Source organism: Solanum dulcamara, chromosome 12 (genome assembly GCF_947179165.1).
Source record: "Solanum dulcamara chromosome 12, daSolDulc1.2, whole genome shotgun sequence".
NCBI classification, from domain to species: Eukaryota; Viridiplantae; Streptophyta; class Magnoliopsida; order Solanales; family Solanaceae; genus Solanum; species Solanum dulcamara.
Window position 1 is genome coordinate 40,902,676 of NC_077248.1, and position 21,770 is coordinate 40,924,445.

At 33.3% G+C, this 21,770-nt stretch overlaps 1 protein-coding gene, 1 long non-coding RNA gene and 1 pseudogene across 2 annotated transcripts; 1 reads left to right on the forward strand and 2 right to left on the reverse strand.

Annotated features, from left to right (window-relative positions):
- Positions 1-458: 458 nt before the first annotated feature.
- LOC129877670 (uncharacterized) lies at positions 459-6,080 on the reverse strand. The gene is made up of 3 exons (XR_008763588.1): positions 5,766-6,080; positions 768-5,697; positions 459-684 (listed from the first exon to the last, which is right to left on the reverse strand). It is a non-coding gene; the product is annotated as an uncharacterized LOC129877670 (long non-coding RNA).
- Positions 6,081-9,568: 3,488 nt separating this feature from the next.
- LOC129875724 (uncharacterized) lies at positions 9,569-11,808 on the forward strand. The gene is made up of 2 exons (XM_055950983.1): positions 9,569-10,080; positions 11,565-11,808. Exons 1-2 carry the CDS (start codon positions 9,569-9,571, stop codon positions 11,806-11,808), a joined length of 756 nt encoding a protein of 251 aa, XP_055806958.1.
- A 914-nt stretch (positions 11,809-12,722) lies between these two features.
- LOC129875725 (uncharacterized) lies at positions 12,723-18,542 on the reverse strand (annotated as a pseudogene).
- Positions 18,543-21,770: the final 3,228 nt, after the last annotated feature.

Here is a 21,770-nt window from a genome sequence, read left to right on the forward strand (position 1 = left end):
GCGACAATTAACAAGATTATAGTCCAAGTAGATTTATTGGGTGATCTGCCCAAGTTTGTGGAAATTGAGGTAGAGGACAATGAGAAGAACACCTCAAGAGTGGAAAAAATTAAGGTAGTGTATGATATGCTACCTAAGTACTGTAAGAAATGTAGACAACAAGGGGCATAATGAAGATGACTGTAGAGTGCTATGCCCTGAATTGAGAATTAAACCACAAGAGGAAGACACTGATGAGAAGAAAAAGGAGGTTCCTTATAAACAACAAAGGGAACAAAAAAAAGGAATATGCAATGGAATCCTACTAATAGAAGGTTCACCAGAAACAACAGCAGCAGTATTTGACACCTCAGGAATGGAGATTGAAAAGGAGAAACTAACTACTGCTAATAAGTTCAATGCTTTGATGAATGAAGCAGATGAAGGTGGTGATTGTTCTAGCATTCAGAAGGAACAGGTGAATACGAAAGAAAGGGTTTCCAAGCATTTTACAAGGAGGGAATTAACTCACAATATCATGAATTTAGCATGCAAACAGAACAGGGTGGAAGAGATGATAAAGATACAACAAAACCAAGTACAACAATTACTACTGTCACAAATAATGATGTTATAGGCAAAGTGGAAGAGATGCAGCAAGCACAATCTCAACATCTGGATAAAGCTGTAGTTGATGAAACAGACCTGCAAAATGAAGAACATAGTATCATTGTTGAGGTAACAGAAAATAATGATATGGGGAGTGACAAATCAGAGATACATCTTACCGGGGAACAACTTGAGGAAATGGCAGAATTCCATTCTCCTCTCCAAGTAGAGAATGAGGAAGAATATGAAGATCAAATGGTGAATGTAAGGGGCCAGCAGACTACAAAGGATGAACATCAATTATCTAGAAGTTTAGGCAATCAGCAATTAGCCATTGTTTCTGTCAAGACAGACCAGCAATCAGGAACTTGCTACAATGGAAACCAACCAAGATCTAACAAACAAAACAAGGCAAAGCTCCCCTAGTAAGACTCTGCATGAATTAGTTTCACATCAAATAGTGACAGTGGAGAAATCAATAGAGAAAAGAAACAATCAGAATATAATTGACTGTATTGAAAATAGAGAAGAAGAAGAAAGCAATGAGAATCTTTCACAAGCTCTAAAGGAGGCAGGGGTATCCCCACTAGGGAAGTCAAAGAAGAAAAAAAAAAGAAAAACTTGTGGAGACAAACCTGTGAGATCAAATCCAGTGAGGGCTGGAAGAACAATTTTGAAATGATGTTTAAAGCCCTTATATGGAACACAAGGTCAGTCAGATCAAATCACTCTTTTCATAGGGTACAAAATGTTGCACAGACATCACAATTTTGACCTGGTGGCAGTGATGGAATCATTTCAAGAATCAAGGGTAATTCAGCAGTACAAAAGAAGATTAGGGAAGGCATATGCTAATTACAATATTAATGGACAGATATGAGTTTTTATTAACAAAGATATTATGGTGGAGGTGATGGATGACTCTGAACAACAGTTAACTATCAAATTGGTGTTCACTAATGGACATCAGATGATCTATACTCTGGTGTATGCAAAGTGTTCCTAACAAGAGAGGCTGGAGTTATGGGATGATATTTACTCCATTTCTTAGAGTATATCTGTTCATTGGGTTGTAGGAGGGGATTTCAATGTTATCATGAATGCTGAGGAGAAAATTGGGGGTCTTACTGTATATCCCAATGTGGTGGAAGATTTTGCATTTTGCATTAATTCTTGTGAGTTGTTTGATATAAATCTCAAAGGGAATCCATTCACTTGGTGGAATGGAAGGGCTGATGAGGGGTGCATTTTCAAAAGGTTAGATAGGATTGTGGTCAATCAATTATTTCTTGGGGAAATGGGAAAGGTGGAGATTGAACATTTGGCCAGATCAAGATCAGACCATGCACCTTTGCTACTTTCTTGTGGGACTCAAAATGGTCATTTTCATAAACCATTTAAGTTCCTCAAGTTCTAGACAAATCATGAAGATTTCAGGCAGGTGATCTTGCAGAATTGGGTTGCAGAATGTGATGATGTGTTTGTAAGATGGAAATTAAAAATGAAAAGGACCAAACAGGCTTTATCAAAATGGAGCAAAGAATGCTATGGGGACATATTCAAGCAGCTGGTTATAACAGAAGATATTGTAAGGATTAAAGAACAATTGTTTGAAGATTCACCTACTGCTGCTAATAGACCTATTTTAAATAGAGCACAGGTTGAGTTTTACAAATATCTGAAGTTTGAGGAGGAGTTTTGGAGACAGAAAGCTGGCATTCAATGGTTTACTGAAGGGGACAGAAATACAAAAAAAATTCATAATATTGTGAAGGGAAGAAAGAAGAGAATGGAGATTAATAGAGTTCAGAAGACTGATGGATCCTGGGCAGAAGGAAATGAGGTGCTGGAGGAAGCTGTGAACTTCTACAAAGAACAGTTCACTGAAAGTTCAGTTGAGGATGATACTTCTCTGAATGATCTTATTCCATCTCTGGTAACTGAAGAAGAGAATGACTTGTTGAATAGACAACCTTGCTTGGAGGAAGTCAAAATGGTAGTTTTTGAGTTGAATGGTAATAGTGATAGTGGACCTGATGGTTTTACTGGGCACTTTTACCAGGTTTGCTGGGATATTGTGGGTAAGGACATATTTGAGGTGGTTAATGCTTTTTTCTCTGGTATGACATTACCTAAATCGATTACTCACACTAATTTGGTCTTAATTCCCAAAAAGGAAAAAGTAGTCTCTTTTTTTGATTTAAGACCAATTAGTCTTAGTAATTTTGTGAATAAGGTCATCTCTAGGATTATTCATGATAGATTGGAAGGAATACTTCCAAAATTCATATCACCAAATCAATCTGGTTTCACCAAAGGGAGGAGTATTACAGAGAATATTCTGCTAGCACAAGAAATTGTGGTGGATATCAGAAAAAGGAGCAAAACAGCTAATGTAGTTTTTAAGCTTGATATGGCAAAGGCTTATGACAGGGTCAGTTGGAGCTTTTTGATGAAAGTGTTAGACAAAATGGGTTTTAATAAGCTGGTCACTGACAAAATCTGGAGACTGGTTGCTAATAATTGGTACTCTGTATTGATAAATGGACAATATTATGGGCTTTTTCACTCTACTAGAGGAGTCAAGCAAGGGGACCCACTATCTCCTTCTTTATTCATCATGACTGTTGAGGTGCTATCTAGGGCTCTGAATAATCTTAACTCATTACCTGGTTTCAAAGGTTTTGGTCTACCTAAGTGGAGTGAGAGGACCACTCACTTAGCATATACAGATGACACAATTGTTTTTGATAGTGCTGATAGCTACTCTTTAAGGATGATTATGAAGACTTTAAATGAGTATGAGAAGCAGTCTGGTTAGAAAATTAGCAAAGGAAAAAGTGCCTTTTATGTACATAACAAGGCTGCACAGGGGGATATCAGTAATATAGAGGAATGCACTGGATTTACTAGAGGATATTTCCGACTTATGTATCTTGGATGCCCCATAGGGCATGCCAAGAAGAGGAAAACACACTTTACTGAGCTTATGAAGAAGGTGCAAAATAAGGTAGAAGCTTGAAAGGGCAAGTTGCTCTCATTTGGAGGGAAAGTTGTACTAATATACAATGTGTTACAGAGTGATCCTATATATCAACTCTCAGCCATAATACCTTCTAAATGTGTTATACATGACCTTCATAGAGTATTTGCAAGATTTCTCTGGAACTTTAAGGAGGGAGGCAAAAGCAAACACTGGATTGCTTGGTCTGAGATTTGTTTACCTAAAAAGGAAGGTGGCCTGGGTTTTAGGTCTCTGTTTGACATTTCTAAAGCTTTATTTGCTAAAATTTGGTGGAACTTTAGAACTAAAAATTCGATGTGGTCACGGTTCATGTGGAATAAGTACTGCAAGAGACATAAACCTCAAGTGGTGGAATGGAGAGGGGGTTCACAAACATGGAAACATATGCTACTGGCTAGGGATCAAGTTGATCAAGAAATTTGGTGGCAACTTAACGGTGGACATTCTATCATCATGTTTGACAACTGGATCCAACTTGGAGCTCTAAATTACTATCTTCCTGTATCTTATACTAATGAATATCTGCAGGAAGACATTAGCATATTGATGAATGGAGGAGAGAGGAATGAAGACCTATTACATAATTTATTTCCTGATTATGTGGTGGATCGCATTATTAACAAGATTAGTATAGTGCAAGAAACTGAAGAAAGGAATTATCCATACTGGCTGCTAAATTCTTCTGGCAAGTTTACTGTTGAATCAGCATGGATGGATTTGAGGACACCAGGGATTGAACAGGAAGAATATCTGAATATTTGGGAGAAAGGTGTTCCTATCAAAATCTCTGGTTTCTCCTGGAGGTTAGTTAAAAAGAGACTTCCTATAGGTGAAGAATTAATCAGGATTGGTACTGCAGAGGAGGTGCTTTGTTGTTGTTGTGACCTAATGACTAATGAGAGTTATCAACACCTGTTTGTAAGATATCCAGGTGCAAAGAAGCTGTGGGGAATCCTTGCTAGTGCTGCTGGGGTTGAGGGTCCTTTTATTCAACTTAAGGACACAATATATAAATGGTAGAGGGCTAATTGTGTGCCTAAGCTGAAACCACTCTTTAATGTTATCTCTGGGCTGATATGCTGGGAAATCTGGAAGAGGAGGAACAAACTGAGACATGGTGATAAAATGTCCTTCTATAGTATGATATCTGAAATAAACAGAAATATTCATCAACTTGCCACGGTTAAATATCCTTGGCTCAGAAATATACCAAAGGAATGGCCTAGTTTGGTTAGATTTCTAGAGGGATATAAGCCATGTGTTGTTCCAAAGGTGATCTACTGGAAGGCTCCAAATTAGGGTGCTACAAGTGTAACTCAGATGGAGCCTCTAAAGGAAATCTAGGACCAAGTGCTGGGGGATTTTGTATTAGAAACTGGAATGGTGAATTCATTTATGCAGAATATCATAATCTAGGGGTGAAAACTAGCTTGGAGGCTGAGGCTACGGTTATGGACAAAGGTTTACAGTACTGTTTGGATCAACAGTTAACACCTGTCATACTGGAAACTGACTCACTCATTCTAGAAAATATTTTGGATGGAATATGGGAAGTCCCCTGGTGCATCAGTCTGCTCATTAAGAAGATCAAATGGATGATGAAGAATGGAAATGTGGAGGTGAAACATGTTATGAGGGAGGGGAACAAAGTGGCAGATTTTTTAACTAACATTATCTTCTTTTTTGCAGGAACTGAAGTTAAAATATTCCATTCATTCCAGGAGATTCCAAGAGAAGGAAAGGCACTGATAACACTAGATGCTCAACAAGTTCCAAACATACGAATTACTAAAGTACAGAACACATATTTTGTTCAGTAAACTAGTAATGGAACATAATCTAGCAGGAGTATACAAGGAGACCAAAACAAACAGATCAATACACCCACCAAAATAGAATAAGTATGGACATTAAATCGAAGGAATTTAGACAGTGGTATTAGTTCCATAGGAACTCAATCTGTCAGATTCCAATGAATTAGGGAAAGTATAAATTCACAAGACAAGAAAGGATAGGATCTGCTTATCTGATAGGATGTCTGAAGATTCCAGGAGCAGATCCGTCAATGCATCAGTAGGGAGTCACTGCAACAAGGTATAAGATGTTATACACAACAACAAATCTGATAATATATAAAAGTCAAGAAGGGTACCTTCATCGAGCTGTTGCACATTTGAGCTAAAACGAGTTGAAGAAGTCTTCACTGAACAAGATTTCATGGCGCTAGTGAGAATTTTTAGCGTCTTTGATGTAGTCTATCCAAGCTCGATATAACTCAGGTTTGCATTTTGCTTAGATGAAGAATGTCATTCCCTTTTCATCATCTGCATTGGACCCATTAGCTACTGAGATTTAGTCATCTGCTATGGCCGACGAGTGAATGGAAGACGATGGGTCGGAGAAGCTTCCAGATTTTCTCCATTGTGGGAGAAATGAAGTTTCCTTTTAATTCTTTTCTTTTAGTTTTCTTTTGCTTTCTCTATTTTGTTTTGTTTTATTTTGTTTTGTTTCAATGGACCGGATTTTGGTTTATGCCTTTGTACACTATTACCTGTTTGAATTGACTTATTTTTAAAAAGCTTATAACTTGAAAAATTATTTATAAGTTAAAAAAAGGGAAAATCAGCTAAATGTACAATATTCAAAAAATATTTACCATATAGAGCAACATAATTATTTTAACCATATATAGCAAATTGTTTGAATTAAATTAACTCTCACACGCTATTTTCTCTTCCCCTGTTTCTCTCCAAATTTGCTACACCAATATTCTCTCCAATCTTCTTACCCATAATTTTCTCCAAAATTAGGGCAATACTTAGCTTCATAGCTTCTCAACCACAACTTTCTACAACATTTGTACTCTAATTTTGGAATTAAGTAACGTGTATTCGGTGGAATCTCACTTCTCAAAAGAAAACTTTTTGTTCTCCATAGCCAAAAAGAGGAAGAAGAAAACTTTTTGTTCTCCATAGCCAAAAAGAGAAAGAAGCAAACATGAGCAACAAATAGTATGATATTCAACAATATTCATGCGAAATTTTCTCCAAATTTTTTTATTTTTATTACCGATTTTCATTTTTTTGATTGCAGCGATTACTTGTTCAAACTATTGTTAATCGGCGATTTTTCTGTTGTCAAATCCTGTCTTCTTCTCAGATTTGCCATGTGTTCATCTATTTAACTTTGATCTCCTATGTTTACAGTTTAATTCAAGTTTAATGTGTGTGTAATTCCTTTGTTGTTCAACTTTAATTCATTTTTGTGGCCTCACAGATCACTGAAGGCTGATTTTGTTAGATACATGTTTCATTCGTGTCTAATACTCTCCTAATTCAAGTTTAATTCATTTTTGTGGCTTACAGAGAAGGCTGGTTTCATTAGCTACAGGTTTCAATCATCTCTAATTCTCTTTTAATTCAAGTTTAATGTGAGTTTAATTCCTTTGTTGTTCAACTTTAATTCATTTTTGTGGCCTCACAGATCACTGAAGGCTGATTTTGTTAGATACATGTTTCATTCGTGTCTAATACTCTTCTAATTCAAGTTTAATTCATTTTTGTGGCTTACAGAGAAGGCTGATTTCATTAGCTACAGGTTTCAGTCGTCTCTAATTCTCTTTTAATTTAAGTTTAATGTGAGTTTAATTCCTTTGTTGTTCAAATTTAATTCATTTTTGTGGCCTCATAGATCACTGAAGGTTGGTTTTGTTAGCTACATGTTTCATTCGTTTCTAATTCTCTTCTAATTCAAGTTTAATTCATTTTTGTGGCTTATAGAGAAGGCTGATTTCATTAGCTACAGGTTTCAGTCGTCTCTAATTCTCTTTTAATTCAAGTTTAATGTGTGTGTAATTCCTTTGTTGTTCAATTTTAATTAATATACTGTGGAGAGGCAGGCCACTTTGCTAGGGAATGTACTAGCCAATCCGTGAACTGATCATATATATGATCTTTCTCTTTTTTCTATCCCATCCTCTAAGTACTTATTTTCTTTGTAGTGACATATTTTTCCAGTTGTTATTTGATTAGCTATATGATCAGTTAAGTTTTTGATTGATGGATTTATATACAAGTATATAAAAAAACTAAAGGTTAAATTCTTGCACTTCAGGAAAATCTTTTATGCTTATAATAAATATGATACTATATATTATACACAGAGACACTCATATATTTGTGTTTAATGGGAAAAACTTGAGAATTCACATGATGCATGATGCTGATTAAGTTGAGTGACTTCAGTTGTGAGCCTACTAATAAGTTTGTCCTACTATATTGCCCTTTATTTGGAATCTTTGTGATCTTTGCTTGTGTTTATATTTCTATTTTCTTATTTGTTTATCGAGAATATACTAATTTTTTGGTCAAAGTAATAGCAACAACAACATAGCCAAACAGAACACTGGTTTAATTTCTAAATCAGCATTTTCATTGGCATCTTCAAAAAAATATGCAGGAGAAAAACATGGCTAATCTGGCTGTGCTACTTTACTTCAATGGCCGATGGGATTCTATCAACAAGTATATTAATTACTTGGCAGATGGTGTGTTGATAAATACCGATTCAACATTTGCTAGCCTCATTTCTGTGATTGCTGCTCAATTGTCAATAGATACATTAACAAGTAAAGTTGAAATCAGATATAAGATTGATGAAAGGTCTCCTCCAATTCAAATTCATAACGATATGGGAGTAAAAGTGTATATTGAAACAAAAAAGGAACATAGAGATATGTCAAAATACCCTTTATGTGTCACAATCACTGAATCAGTCAACTTGGAGAGTGATTCCACCTTAATTCCACTATTATGTTCAGACACTTCAGAAGACATGAGGATTACACACAATTCATACTTTTCTAATGCATTTAGTGGTATCGGTGATGCGCTAGAGTTAATTGGTTTTGGATCATGTGAGGAAGTTGATGAGCAAGAGGAAATACAACCAGACATCATTATTAACCCCAATCAATCTTTTTTTGAGAAAGATCAAGTTTACAAAAATAAATATGTCCTTACCAGTGCACTAAAAAGATATTTCATTCTTAAACACTTCGAATTCAAGACATTGAGATCAAGCTCAACATGGTAAGACTCAAATTCAAGTTAGTTTATACTATTGATTGTCTATTACTAATTTTTTTTTCAACAACTATTCAATACAATGCCTTGGAGAAAACTGTAGTTGAAATTTACGCGCTTCAAGCGTGAATAAATCTCAAATGTTCGCTATTAGAGATTTTGAAAGCGAACACACGTGTTTGTTGCTACATAATTCATTATCGGAAAGACAAGCAACAAAGACAGTTGTTGGGAGTATTATTGTTGACAAATGCATTGATCCAGATGCCAACTACACACCAAGAGATATACAAAATGACATGTTACAGGAATATGGTGTGCGGCTCACATATATGCAAGCTTGGAGAGCTAAAGAAAAAGCTCTTGAATTAGTCCGAGGTGATCCAGCTCAATCATATGCAAAGTTGCCAAGTTACTTTCACATACTAGAGGCAACTTACCCTGGTTCTTATATAAGATTGCACAAATCAGAGGATGACCATTTTCTATATGCATTTGTAGCACTGTTTACATCAATAAAAGGATGGGAGTATTGTAGACCAATTGTAGTTGTTGATGGAACTTTTCTAAAAGGGGCATACAAAGGGACAATGCTAACAGCTAATACCTTAGATGCAGCAGGTGAGACTTTTCGAATACAATACTATTTTTCTATAAATGAAATTCTAATTTTAATTTATATTAAAAGTCTGCACAATGTATTAAAAGTGTATTACACATGAAACAAAAATGTATTAAAAATGTATTAAACATTATACCTGATGTAGGGAGTATACTACCTCTTGCTTATGCCATTGTTGATTCAGAGAATGATGCATCTTGGAGGTGGGTTTTTGAACAATTCAGAGAGGCATTTGGTCAAAGATCAGAGATGTGTATCGTTTCGGATAGGCATGCAAGCATTATTAACGCAACTTCAACTGTCTATGATGAAATACCTCATTTCGCGTGTATATGGCACTTGTTGCAAAACATAATGAAAAACTTAAGAAAGAGTCAGCAAAAGGTAACAGAATTGTTCTACTCTATGGCAAAAACATACACCATGATAGAGTTTAATCAACATATGGAAATTGTTGAAAAGATAGATAAGAGGATTAAAGACTACTTGCTGAACATTGAATACAACAAATGGTCACGTGTTCATGCTCAGGTAAATAGGACTTGGATGATGACATCAAACATTGCAGAATCAGTCAATTCAAGAACAAGACATGCCAAAATTCTTACAGTCTTGCACCTCCTAAAATTCATGAGACAACTTGTTCAAAAATGGAATAACAATAACAGGTCAAAGGCAATATTTTCAGAATTTTACCTTGGGAAAAAGTATGAAAAAATTCTACAACATAACAAAACTGCATCGGAGAAATTAAGAGTATGGTATCTGTAAATTTCTTTTTGTTAATATTTTTTCTTCTGATTCACATGTAATATCTCTCTTGCTTATATTTTTTCTTATTTTTTATAGGTTAGGGAGACAAATGAATATGTGTATATAGTACTTGATGGCATTACACGATTCACGGTATGTCTTCAACAACGTACATGCACATGTGGGAGATTTCAATTGGATGAGCTGCCATGTCCACATGCTTTGGCTGTTTTAACAACAAAACACACTAGTTATGAAAAATATTGTTCTGAATACTACACAAGAGGGAATTTATTGTTGACATACCAGTTTCACTTGAATCCCCTCCCAGATGAAAGCACCTGGAATATACCAACACACGTTCTTAAAGAGGTTGTACTTCCACCACTTGGAAAGAGACTTTCTGGGAGGCCAAAATATAAAAGACACAAACAATTGAGAGAAGATGGATTCAAAAAATTAAAAATAACATGCAGCTATTGTGGACAACAAGGTCACAATAGGAAGACTTGCAAGAATGTTAGGCCTTTGGATTAAGAATAAAGAATGACATTTGAAATAAATAATAAACTCTGTTTGTTTTAGGGCATTAGTTTGCTATAAGAATTAATTTTTTAGTTCAAGTCTAATTCATTTTTGTGTTCTATGGATTACTAGAGGCTTTTTCGATAGCTACATTTTCCATTCTTGTCTAATTCTCTTCCAATTCAACTTTAGTGTGCATGTAATTCATTTTTGTGTTTTTATAGATCACTGAAGGCTTTTTCATTAGCCACACTTTTCATTCGTGTCTAATTCTATTCTAATTCAACTTTAATATGTATGTAATTTATTTTTTATTCAAGTTTAATTCAGTTTTTATTCAAGTTTAATTCATAATGCATGTTTTTTTAACGAGAACAGACCCTACACGAGGCTCCCACCTCTCGTGCATAGTCAGGGGTTGAGCAGCACCCCCAAGCCTTAATATAAATAAAATAATAATAAAATACATAGAGGAGGACATAAACATTACCTCTGAATAATAGATGGAAAAGCGATAAACCTATGAAAGGACTCCTCTCGATACATTGCGACTAAGAAAAAATATAAATAAGGGAGACTCTCCCCTTCCATGTAAATACAAGAAATAAACTACACTAGTCCTATTCAACTAAGCTATATTACAAACATAGCTAAATTGAAGAAGAGCAAGTATATGAAACTTCCCATTTCCACGGATCGAGAGCGATCGTGTCATCATTGTGCTTCTTAGGTTTTTCGTACCGAGTTTGTCCATGAGATGTGAATGCTTCATGCAATGAAAGTAACTGCCTTCATAGTGGTGATCGGCTGCCTTTTTCGAGGTAGCTCGACTAACGTTTCCGATTATCCATTCGAATTGAAACTTCTTGGGCTCTGCAATTTTTGGAGTTGCTGTAATCTTGCAAAATTTGGAGCATTTTTGGTGATGGGTGATGCAATTTATTGAGGGCTGTTGGTTGTTTTTCAGTTTGTGTGTTGCTTCTGGCTATGATGTTGTTGCAGCCCTGGAAGTTATAGGTGCTGCAGTTCTGCCTTTGTACCTGCACAAACAACTAAACCCAAGGAATCCCCAAGATTGTTTGGTATTGTTGAATGTTGCAATGCTCCATAGTTGCTGCAATTGGTTTAGCTCTGTGAAACCTGCACAAACTAGTAAGCAACCACAAGCAAAAGAGGGTGATGAACTACTGGTACAGATCTGTATTGGATGATGTATTTGATTGCTATGGTTGGATTTTATGGTGTTGCATGTTACTCTCAGCAAGGATCCCTGCATTGTGATCCACCATTCTTTTTATGCTCCATGTATTGGAATTGTTGCTGCACAGCCAAACTCAAAACCACACTAAAGGTTAGTTGTTGCTTGCAAGCTGATAGTGCTTTCATGTGCTGCAGTTCAGAGTGTGCCAAACTCAAAACCACACTGAAGGCTTTTTTATTAGCTACAATTTTCATTCGTGTCTAATTCTATTCTAATTCAACTTTAATATGTATGTAATTTATTTTTTATTCAAGTTTAATTCAGTTTTTATTCAAGTTTAATTCATAATACAGGTTTCAGTTTGATAAAACTACTGAAACACATCACTGAAGGATTTTTCATTAGCTACAATTTTCATTCGTGTCTAATTCTCTTCTAATTCAACTTTAGTGTGTATGTAATTCATTTTTGTGTTTCTAGAGATCACTGAAGGCTTTTTCATTAGCCACACTTTTCATTCGTGTCTAATTCTATTCTAATTCAACTTTAATATGTATGTAATTTATTTTTTATTCCAGTTTAATTCATTTTTCATTCAAGTTTAATTCATAATGCAGGTTTCAGTTTGATAACACTACTGAAACACTTTAACATTAACGTAGCTATGTATTGCATTATTAAAAAAAAGATATATTTTACATGAACAAAAAACTATATTAAAATTATATTTTACGTGTACAAAAATCATTTTAAAAAGGATAGCACAAAACAATCTTCAAAATCTAACTAATACATCAGCTATAAACTGTTTTTAGACAACATAGTTTTCATATACATTTTAACTAATATAACTACATTTATTTATTTATGTGGTCTTTCATCTTCACTTTGAATGTTACTCTTTTGCTTCTTCACTGCATATTCTCATAGTAGAGCCCCAAACCTCTTTCGGAGACTGTCTGCACTTAGTTGTTGATTTGCAATATCCTGGTCATTGTTCACTAACTTCGCAAATGCAGCCACAAAAACTCCACAGTCCCTATAAAATTTAAAATATAAAATTATTATAAAAATACTATTGAGTTTAATAAGACCAATACAAAAGATAGTATTTATTTGATAAACAATTAAACTTACAATGAATCTTCTTGTTGTCTTGGAATCCCTTCAGTTATGAACTTACATTTAATGAGCTCAAACTCATTTTTCCATTGTATTTAGGTGATTTCTTCAATTTAGGACGCTTATCATAGAACTTGACCACACTCAAATAGTATGGTAAAACCGATGAAATCATGCCAGCAGCGTTTTGAGTTAGAAAATTCACCCCCCTCTAGCCAAAAATGAATCATACACCTTCAAACACCTTTCAACAATATCAAACACAACAAAAATCCAATGATAACCCTCTTTAATATTTACTGGAAAGAGAACATAATCCACTTTGTCCCATGGGGTGCTTGCCAACAAATGGCGTCCGCATATATACTCAGCAATAGTATCTGAAGTTTTGATTCCAAATTTCTTCTTATTTTCATGAGCTTCATAAAGTTGAAAATAAGATTGAGCAATCTTTGTCTTGAATAGACAATCAGTAGTTGTAAATCGAATATTATTGTTGGTTTCATACTTCCCCTTTTTTCTAATATAATAAAAAATCACGTCAAGATGCTGCAAAAGATTTAAAATAATGTCAAGTCTCAGATAATACTTCAAATCTGTAGCAACTGTCAGTCAATTCAGTGAGCTCATTAAAGCTTGTCCAGAAAAATAGGAGAAGAAGTTGATTTAGAAAAATGAGAGTGTTCAACTGGAGTTTACATAACTAACCTCATCATTCCATGCTTGACCAGAATGTGCCCATTTGAAAAACCATTCTTTTGCTTATACATTGCAAACACCTAATTCAAATGCTGGCTTGAGGACATTAATAGCATCTGGATACGGTTTCTTTCCCCTTTAAAGCATAAAAAATGAAATTTTCAATCAATTAACTCATTTAAACTAAAGAAATTTTTTGACATATAAAACAACAAACATAAATAAATTACCTCTTTTTTGTACCCTTATAAAGCCACACAGTGAATGAATCTATCAAATCAGATTCATCATCTACTCCGATTGCAAGTGAAAAGGGATGTTTTATCTCAAATATTTGACGTGTTACATATAAAGTCCCTCCAGATTCAAAATGCTGTATATAAGGAGATTTAATTGACTTTCCTGGTATTTTTTTCCTTGCATGCTTTCTTGGTGTCGCTTTCTTTTTATTTTCATCAACGACTGCTTTCTTTTTCTTTTTGTTTTCCTCAATAGTGGCTGCCTTTTTCTTTTTGTTTTTCTCCACAGTGGCTTTCTTTCTTAGGTATGATGCTTCTGCCTTACGGATCTGGGAAAGATCTTCAGCACACAATATGAAGTCATCAAGCGTTTGAGGAGTTTTTTGACAACCCTTTGCCACATCGGCATCAGTAGACGCACCACAATCTAGTTCACCTTTGTTAACTACACTACTATTAGGTTGTGCCTCAACTGAATTAAGATCAACAACCTCTTCTCCTATATACAAAATAAATCTTTTAGTAATGCATTAAGGGAGGAGTAGGTAGAGTAATTAGAGATCAAAGAGGTTTATTTGAACTTTCAAAATAAAACTAATACCATTTATATCATCAACAACCTCAGATAAAACTTGTTCAATAGCAATTCCTGCAACATCTTCATCTGTACATAACATTAACAATTTAAACAAAGTTGAATGAAAGAATATGAAATATGTATTATATTTGTATTAAACCCTTCATTACCAATTTTGCTTTCAGAATTCCCAACAGTAGCAAATTTAACGATAGCTTTACACACTTGAGATTTTTTATGCTGAGCAGATTCTACAACTTGAGTGTCATGCCCTCTTGACACATGTATTGATACATCAACACAAGGATAAAATGCTGTGTGTAATTAAAATATATTACAAAAAAAACATGTGAAGAAAAATTTGGGGAAAAGTGGGAAACTAATCAATTTTGACAGATAATGTTCTATGTTGCTAGGACTTTTCAAAAATACAGTTAGGTGCGTGTTGGATCCTCCAAGAATAGTGCATTTTTAGAAGACCCAACATGGGTGTGACAATATTTTTGGAGAGTCTAAGCAAAATAGGCCATTTTTGATTCCTTGAGGAGAGTAAGAGAGAAGGAAGATTGAAAAAGCCAAATGAATAATTACCCAACTATCGTGCTGTTATTACAATTTTCTAATTTATTTCACTACCAAACTTGGAAAATGGATGACACCTATCCACTTTTACTTCCACTTCTCTTTATCCCAAGTTACACATAGAATTCTATAAGTATAAGCATTTCCATTATCATGGGGATATATTTTAGCTAGAACAGAGAATTTTTAACATATTAAAAATCTCCAACTTCAAACAACAAGCTCTGTTACAATGAAAAATCTCCTCCATCTCATTTACATCCAATTTCTCTATTCAAGATACTTTAACCAAATTTATGGAGTGAAATAGAAGACGATTAAATAGACACTACATTAGAGTATGAAAATTACTAAAGCTAAACTATATATGACAGTGCTAGTCAATGTCACTTGAAAACTATAGCACACAAACAATTTTAGTTTGGTAAAAGAACTCATCCACATTAGCACAGAGAATACAAGCACGCAATCTACTATTCAACTCCGCAATGCCTATGATTATGAATAGTAACACTAGCAGCTAAACCATATACAACAACAACATACCCTGTGTATGAGGAATGTAGAGTCTTCGCAGAACCTACCCCTACTTTGGGAGGTAGAGTCAACTTTAGTGTGTACGTAATTCATTTTTGTGTTTCTATGGATCACTGAAGGCTTTTTCATTAGCCACACTTTTCATTCGTGTTTAATTCTATTCTAATTCAACTTTAATATGTATGTAATTTATTTTTTATTCAAGTTTAATTCATAATGCATGTTTCAGTTTGATAACACTACTAAAACACATCACTGAATGCTTTTTCATTAGCTATAATTTTCATTCGTGTCTAATTCATAAAAATGTAACTCTCTACATTAGCACAGAGAATACAAGCACATAGTCCACTATTCAGTTCCAAGGTCTATGATTATAAATAGTAATACTAGCAGGTAAAACCATGCAGCAAATTATATTCATAGTCAAAGTTCACCATTCTTCTAAGTGAAAACATGTGAATAAAAAATCAAGCTTAAACTACAACTTAGATAAGTAAAAACTCTAACAGTAAGTAAACTTAAGTCCCTGCCAGCAAGCAAAACAATATAATATAGATGTATTTAAAACATAAAAGAACCTCCATTGAAGTCTAATCCACCAGAAAATGTCTCGCCAGCCTTTTTGTTGGATGATTCCTTGGCTTTTTGAGTAAAAGAACTGTTGTCTCTCTTAGCAAACAACAAAGAAATATCCTTCAATAATTGTTTATTGGAATTCATCACAAATTCTTTCATTTGAATAGATTGTAAGTCTATCTTCTCTTCAAGAGCTTTGTGATTTTCATTCGCCTAGTATATAATCAAATATAACACAATTATTAGAATAACAGTTTTGAAAAAGATAAAGCCTAAAAGCAAGTTAGCTTATACCTTTGCAAATTCTTTTCTCAATTCTATAACCTCCCTGGTCAACATATCTAGACTATGGTTTGATCCTTTCGGCTCCAATTTCAAAATTTCAGAATGGTAATCACGAGGTTCAGGAAGCCTCAATTTAAATACCTTATCTTCACTCGCCACTATATTCTCAAACTGAAATTAAAATACAGAAACAAATAGGTGTATTAACTTGAGTTGAAATAACATATATATGTGTCATAAATTGTATTAACTTTGTATAGATACCTTGCATTTCGTAGGCATGAAGATGCCATTTTCAATATGCTTTTGCCAAGGACTTTCAGCAACTATTTTCCACCTCAAAATTCTTGGAATAGAATCAGAAATTCGAAGAGCTAAATCTTCATCGACTCTATAACAACACTCAAATATCCAAGTTTGAAGGGCAAGAGGCAATCCACCTAATCTATAGTACTGATTGGTTGAATTAAGCTTGTGCCTCACATTATCAAGCAACTTCTTGTAGACATCTAAACCCCACGGTTAAGAATTGAATTGTCCACTTTCCACAAGGTAGAAATCTCTATTACTAATTTGGTATTCATTGTTCTCATATGAGAATAAAAAATCATTAATAAAAAACAAAACAGCTAGTAAAACGGCAGAATCATCATCTATGAATTTTTTTGATAAAAACAACTCGCGTAGATGATTCTTTTAAACAGTAATTTATTCAGAGAAATAATTGCTCAACAACCGACAAGGAGAATCTGGAACATTAACAGAGCAACCATCACTAACATAATTTAAGCCTGTAATTAACCCAAATTCCCTAAGTTCAAAAAATAGCATTTTTTCATTTAATTCAACAGCAAACACATCATCTAGTGTGTGTTTTAACTCCCTATTTATAAGGCAATGAATAAGTTGGAGTTGTGTGGTCACTTTCAGAAGGTCAAGAAAGTAACCAAAACAAGTATTCTTAAACAACTCGAGCTGTTTTTCAGATAAAGAAAGTTTAATCTTCTCAATCACGTCATGATTAGTATATGACGACCACCTACTTGAAGAATACAAAACATCTGGATGTCTCCAGAATTTACGATCCTGCATACAAATAATTTCAATTTATCACTATAGATAATTATATCTTAACATGAACTCTTAAATAAGACTTAAAAGATATGTGAGATTTCAAGGAAAGAAGAGTAGCTTTATCAGTGCTAATATTAGCTAGTGAAGAAGAATGGTAATAAAGCATAATGAAAACTACAAGAGAAAAAGAAGATTGCAAATTCTACCCATTGACTGTTTTTATATTGGAATGTTTTTTATATGAGAATAATTGATAATACATAGCAATAATTCATTTGTCTCTAATTCCCTTCTAATTCAACTTTAGTGTGTGTAATACACAATTTCATTCAAGTTTAATTCATTTTTGTGGTGTACAGATAACTGAAAACTTTTTTCAATTAACTACAGATTTCATTCATCTCTTATTCTCTTCTAATTCAACTTTAATGTATGTGTAATACATTTTAATTCAAAGTTTAATTCATTTATATTTATTTATTTTAAAAAAATAAACAAATTGCAACACAAAATATCTAACAATTCATGACAAAACTCCCAACAATCACTGATATAATAAACTTGAGCAAATAAATTTAGACTATAATAAAAGTATCAAATACACAGATTTTTCTTCAACATCTAGCACACAAGTTCAAAACAACAACAAACTAAGAAAATACACATAAACAGATCGAAAATGCTATCAGTTAAAAAATGTGTTGGTAGAATGACATACCGGATATAAACTCTCCGGTAGAACCATATTTTTGCACAATTGATTTCGAATTTTTGAATTCTTCTCCTGAGCAACTGTAGGTTTCACTTTCTTTGACTGAAATTGAGGAGGTAAATCCTCAAAATCATCATCACTGTCAACAAATTTCTTTGATGCCGATGCAACATCAACTCATTTTCTTTTCGATTTAGAACTCAATTCATTGGTTTTTTTCTTACTTCTACCGTCCTTTTTCTTCACATGCAATGCTTGGAAATTTTGACTAACCTCACCACCAGCTTCTTCTGGAGATTGATTTCCAGAGATTCCCAAACTAAAATTTGTACCGACATTCACTTCACCACTGCCGGTTGAGTCAACAATTCAAATTCTTGGGCTTCTTCTAGGAGATTTCTGACCTTCCATTACAATTGTTCACCTAAACCCTATAAATTCTGTCTGAAATAAACAAGAAGATGAAGGAATAATGGAAGAATGAAGAAGAGATGAAGGAAGAAGAGAGAGACGCAGAAACCTTAGAGAAACCTTAGAGAGAGAAAACCCTTTCCTATTCCTTAAATAAAAAGGGAATATAATGTTTCTTTAATTAAAATATTGCTATTAATTGTTAAAAATGGTAATAAAATAAAAGTATATTTAAAAATGGTAAATATTGTTTAAAACACGGTCAATTAAGTAGTTTTACCTTAAAAAATAGGTGCAATTTAACTTTTTTTTGACTTATAAGTTATTTTCAACTTGTAAATTATTTAAAATAAGTTCATCCAAATAAACTCAACTATTTATTGAGGCTTATTTTAAGCACAAAATGACTTTAAGTTAGCCAGTCAAACACTCAAAAAAAGCTGAAAACAGCTTATAAGCCAATCCAAATGGCCTCTATATTTGTTTATTATCAATAAATGGCCATTTTGGCCTTTTTATTTTAAAAAAATAGAAAATAATCTTTTTATTCATTTAATCTCATTTTAACAATTAAAATAAAATAACTTCATGTACCTTTTTAACTAATAAGATAGGTCATATATATAAGATCATAGTAACTCTGTCATTAATTTTTATTTAAATATCAATAAAAATTCAAATAAAATTAAAAATATTTTTATTTCTTACTATTTTCCAAATTGAAGAATGATAAAACATTTCTAACTAAAAAGTCATTATTAGGAAACAAATATGTTTAAGAAGAAAAGAAATAATTATTTATTTTGGAAAAGAGCATATTTGACTCATTAAGTAACAATAAAGGTATTTTTGAAACAAATTATTGATAGCAAGGGCATTTATGGATCAAACTATCAACTGAAGATATTTTTATTCATTTCACGTAATTTAAGGACATTTTAAAATCTTTTCCACATAAAAAAATATAAAACTAGTTTCTAATTTGTATGATTGGGTTAATAACATCACCTAATGGTTCAATCCAAAATTACCTAATTACACTCCCCTATTTACGATATTTTTTATTATTTCCACCCATTTCCAAAAGTTTCAAAAATCCCTTCCTTCTATCCAGATACATTAATTCAGTAATCCGGATACATTAATTCACATTAATTTAGTAATGCGGATACATTAGTTCTAATTCTTAAATTATCTCTATGTTCAATGTATCATACTTTTTAAATGTTTCCTACTGATACCTAAAAATCCTAATTTATTAGTAATTTTTGTATCTGAAACTGAATTAATGTATCTAGATTACTAAGTTAATGTATCCGAATTGCCATGTTTTAAAGGAATTTCTAGGAAAAATGATAATTAACTCTTTACATTATGTGATTCCTAAAAATTTACATTATTTATACTAGCTTAATGTATGTGCTTTGCACATGTGTATTACGTCAATTAATAAAATAATATATAAGAAAAATAAAATTATCAAAATTTAACAATTAACGTTAAAATAAATGTTATATCTATTTAAATTTTATTTTTATATTTTATTATTATAGACTTCATATAAAGATAATTTTAAAACAATGATTTAGTTTATTCAAGTGGTGAATTTTGTTCATATTGTATTAAGAGGTGTAATTTATATACTTAATCGATGTAAAAAATTTATTTAAGTAATATATATTATTAGTATAAAAAATAAGTCATATAAAGGGAGTTGCAGATAAATCCTTACAAAAAAAATTATAATCTTAAAAATAAAATATATTACATGTTAAAATAAATAATTATGACTTGATAGTGTATAATTCTCTTACACTCATAATGTATGTTACAAAACTCATTTAATACGTATATTGTATTCCATTATTCCATGAATAATTTTTCGTTATCAATGAATACATTATTAGTATACAAAATAAGTCATATAAAAGGAGTTACAGATAAATCCTTATAAAAAAATTTACAATCTTAAAAATAAAACATATTACATGTTAAATGTAAGACCTCTAAAAAATGTGGAAGGTCCTAAACCAAGGATCAAAGAATGAATTTTTAGAAGTGCAGAAAACTGACACTATGAGCTGACCACGGAAGTCATTACGGGACGTGGTGAGCAACAGTGGTAGAGATTTAGAGACTCAGACTTGCAGGGAAGGTACCACGATGAGGACCACGGACCGTGGTGAGACCGTGAAGCCCTCCGTGGTGACCCCTTCCCAAGACCCTCAGGAAATTTCCCAAGGAAAGGTCCACAGACGACCTCCACAGATCGTGGAACCCTCCATAGACCGTGGTGTGTCCCCATGGTGGTCACTTTGCAGGCTTCCTGTAGGATCTGCCCCTCGGCCACCTTTCACGGCCCGTCGTGACCTACACAGACCGTGAAGGTGTTCCGTGATGAAACTTCAGAAACTACCCTGCTGGCCATTTTCAAAATATTTTTCAAGTCCCTTACCATGAGACCCCACTATGGGCCGTGGTGAGTACCATGGACCGTGAAGGGTCCCTGTGAAGCCAGTTTCGATCAGAGTTTAAAAGGAACAGTTTGGTCTTTTCCATCGATTTAATTTAAAGTGATGTCATTTTGAGGATAAATTTCACCCATCTAAATCCCCTAGATCCTTACAAGACCTCATTCTACACACTTAGGCTCAAGACTTACAAATCTTCTCAATCAAGGCAAGCTAGGGTTTCTACTCAAGGCATTCTAAGTCTCCTGTCCTCCTCAAGTCTTCATTAGGGATTTTGTTTCCCTAAGCTATGTGAGTTTCATCCATGGGTTCTTTCAATCATGGAGCCCAAATAATTTTCTACTTGATATTTTAATTTTCAAATGATGAATTCTCATGTGCTTTTACATAATGACTCAAAATGCATAGATTATGATATATTTTAAGTTTATTTACGTACATTGATGTATATTGACTCTCAATTGCATGAAATGAATGATTTGTTAAAAGTGCTTATATGAAGGCTTGAAAGAGGTTTTAAGTGTATATGGTGGATTGTTTTAAGATGTTTAATTTGAAGCATTTTCATCACTCTCATGCATGCAAGTATTGTTTAAATGTATTTGAAGGTTTTATGAAATGAACCCACCTAATTTTTCTTATAATAAAGTAAAGTTGAAATGAAAATTTGACTCCAAATGAAAG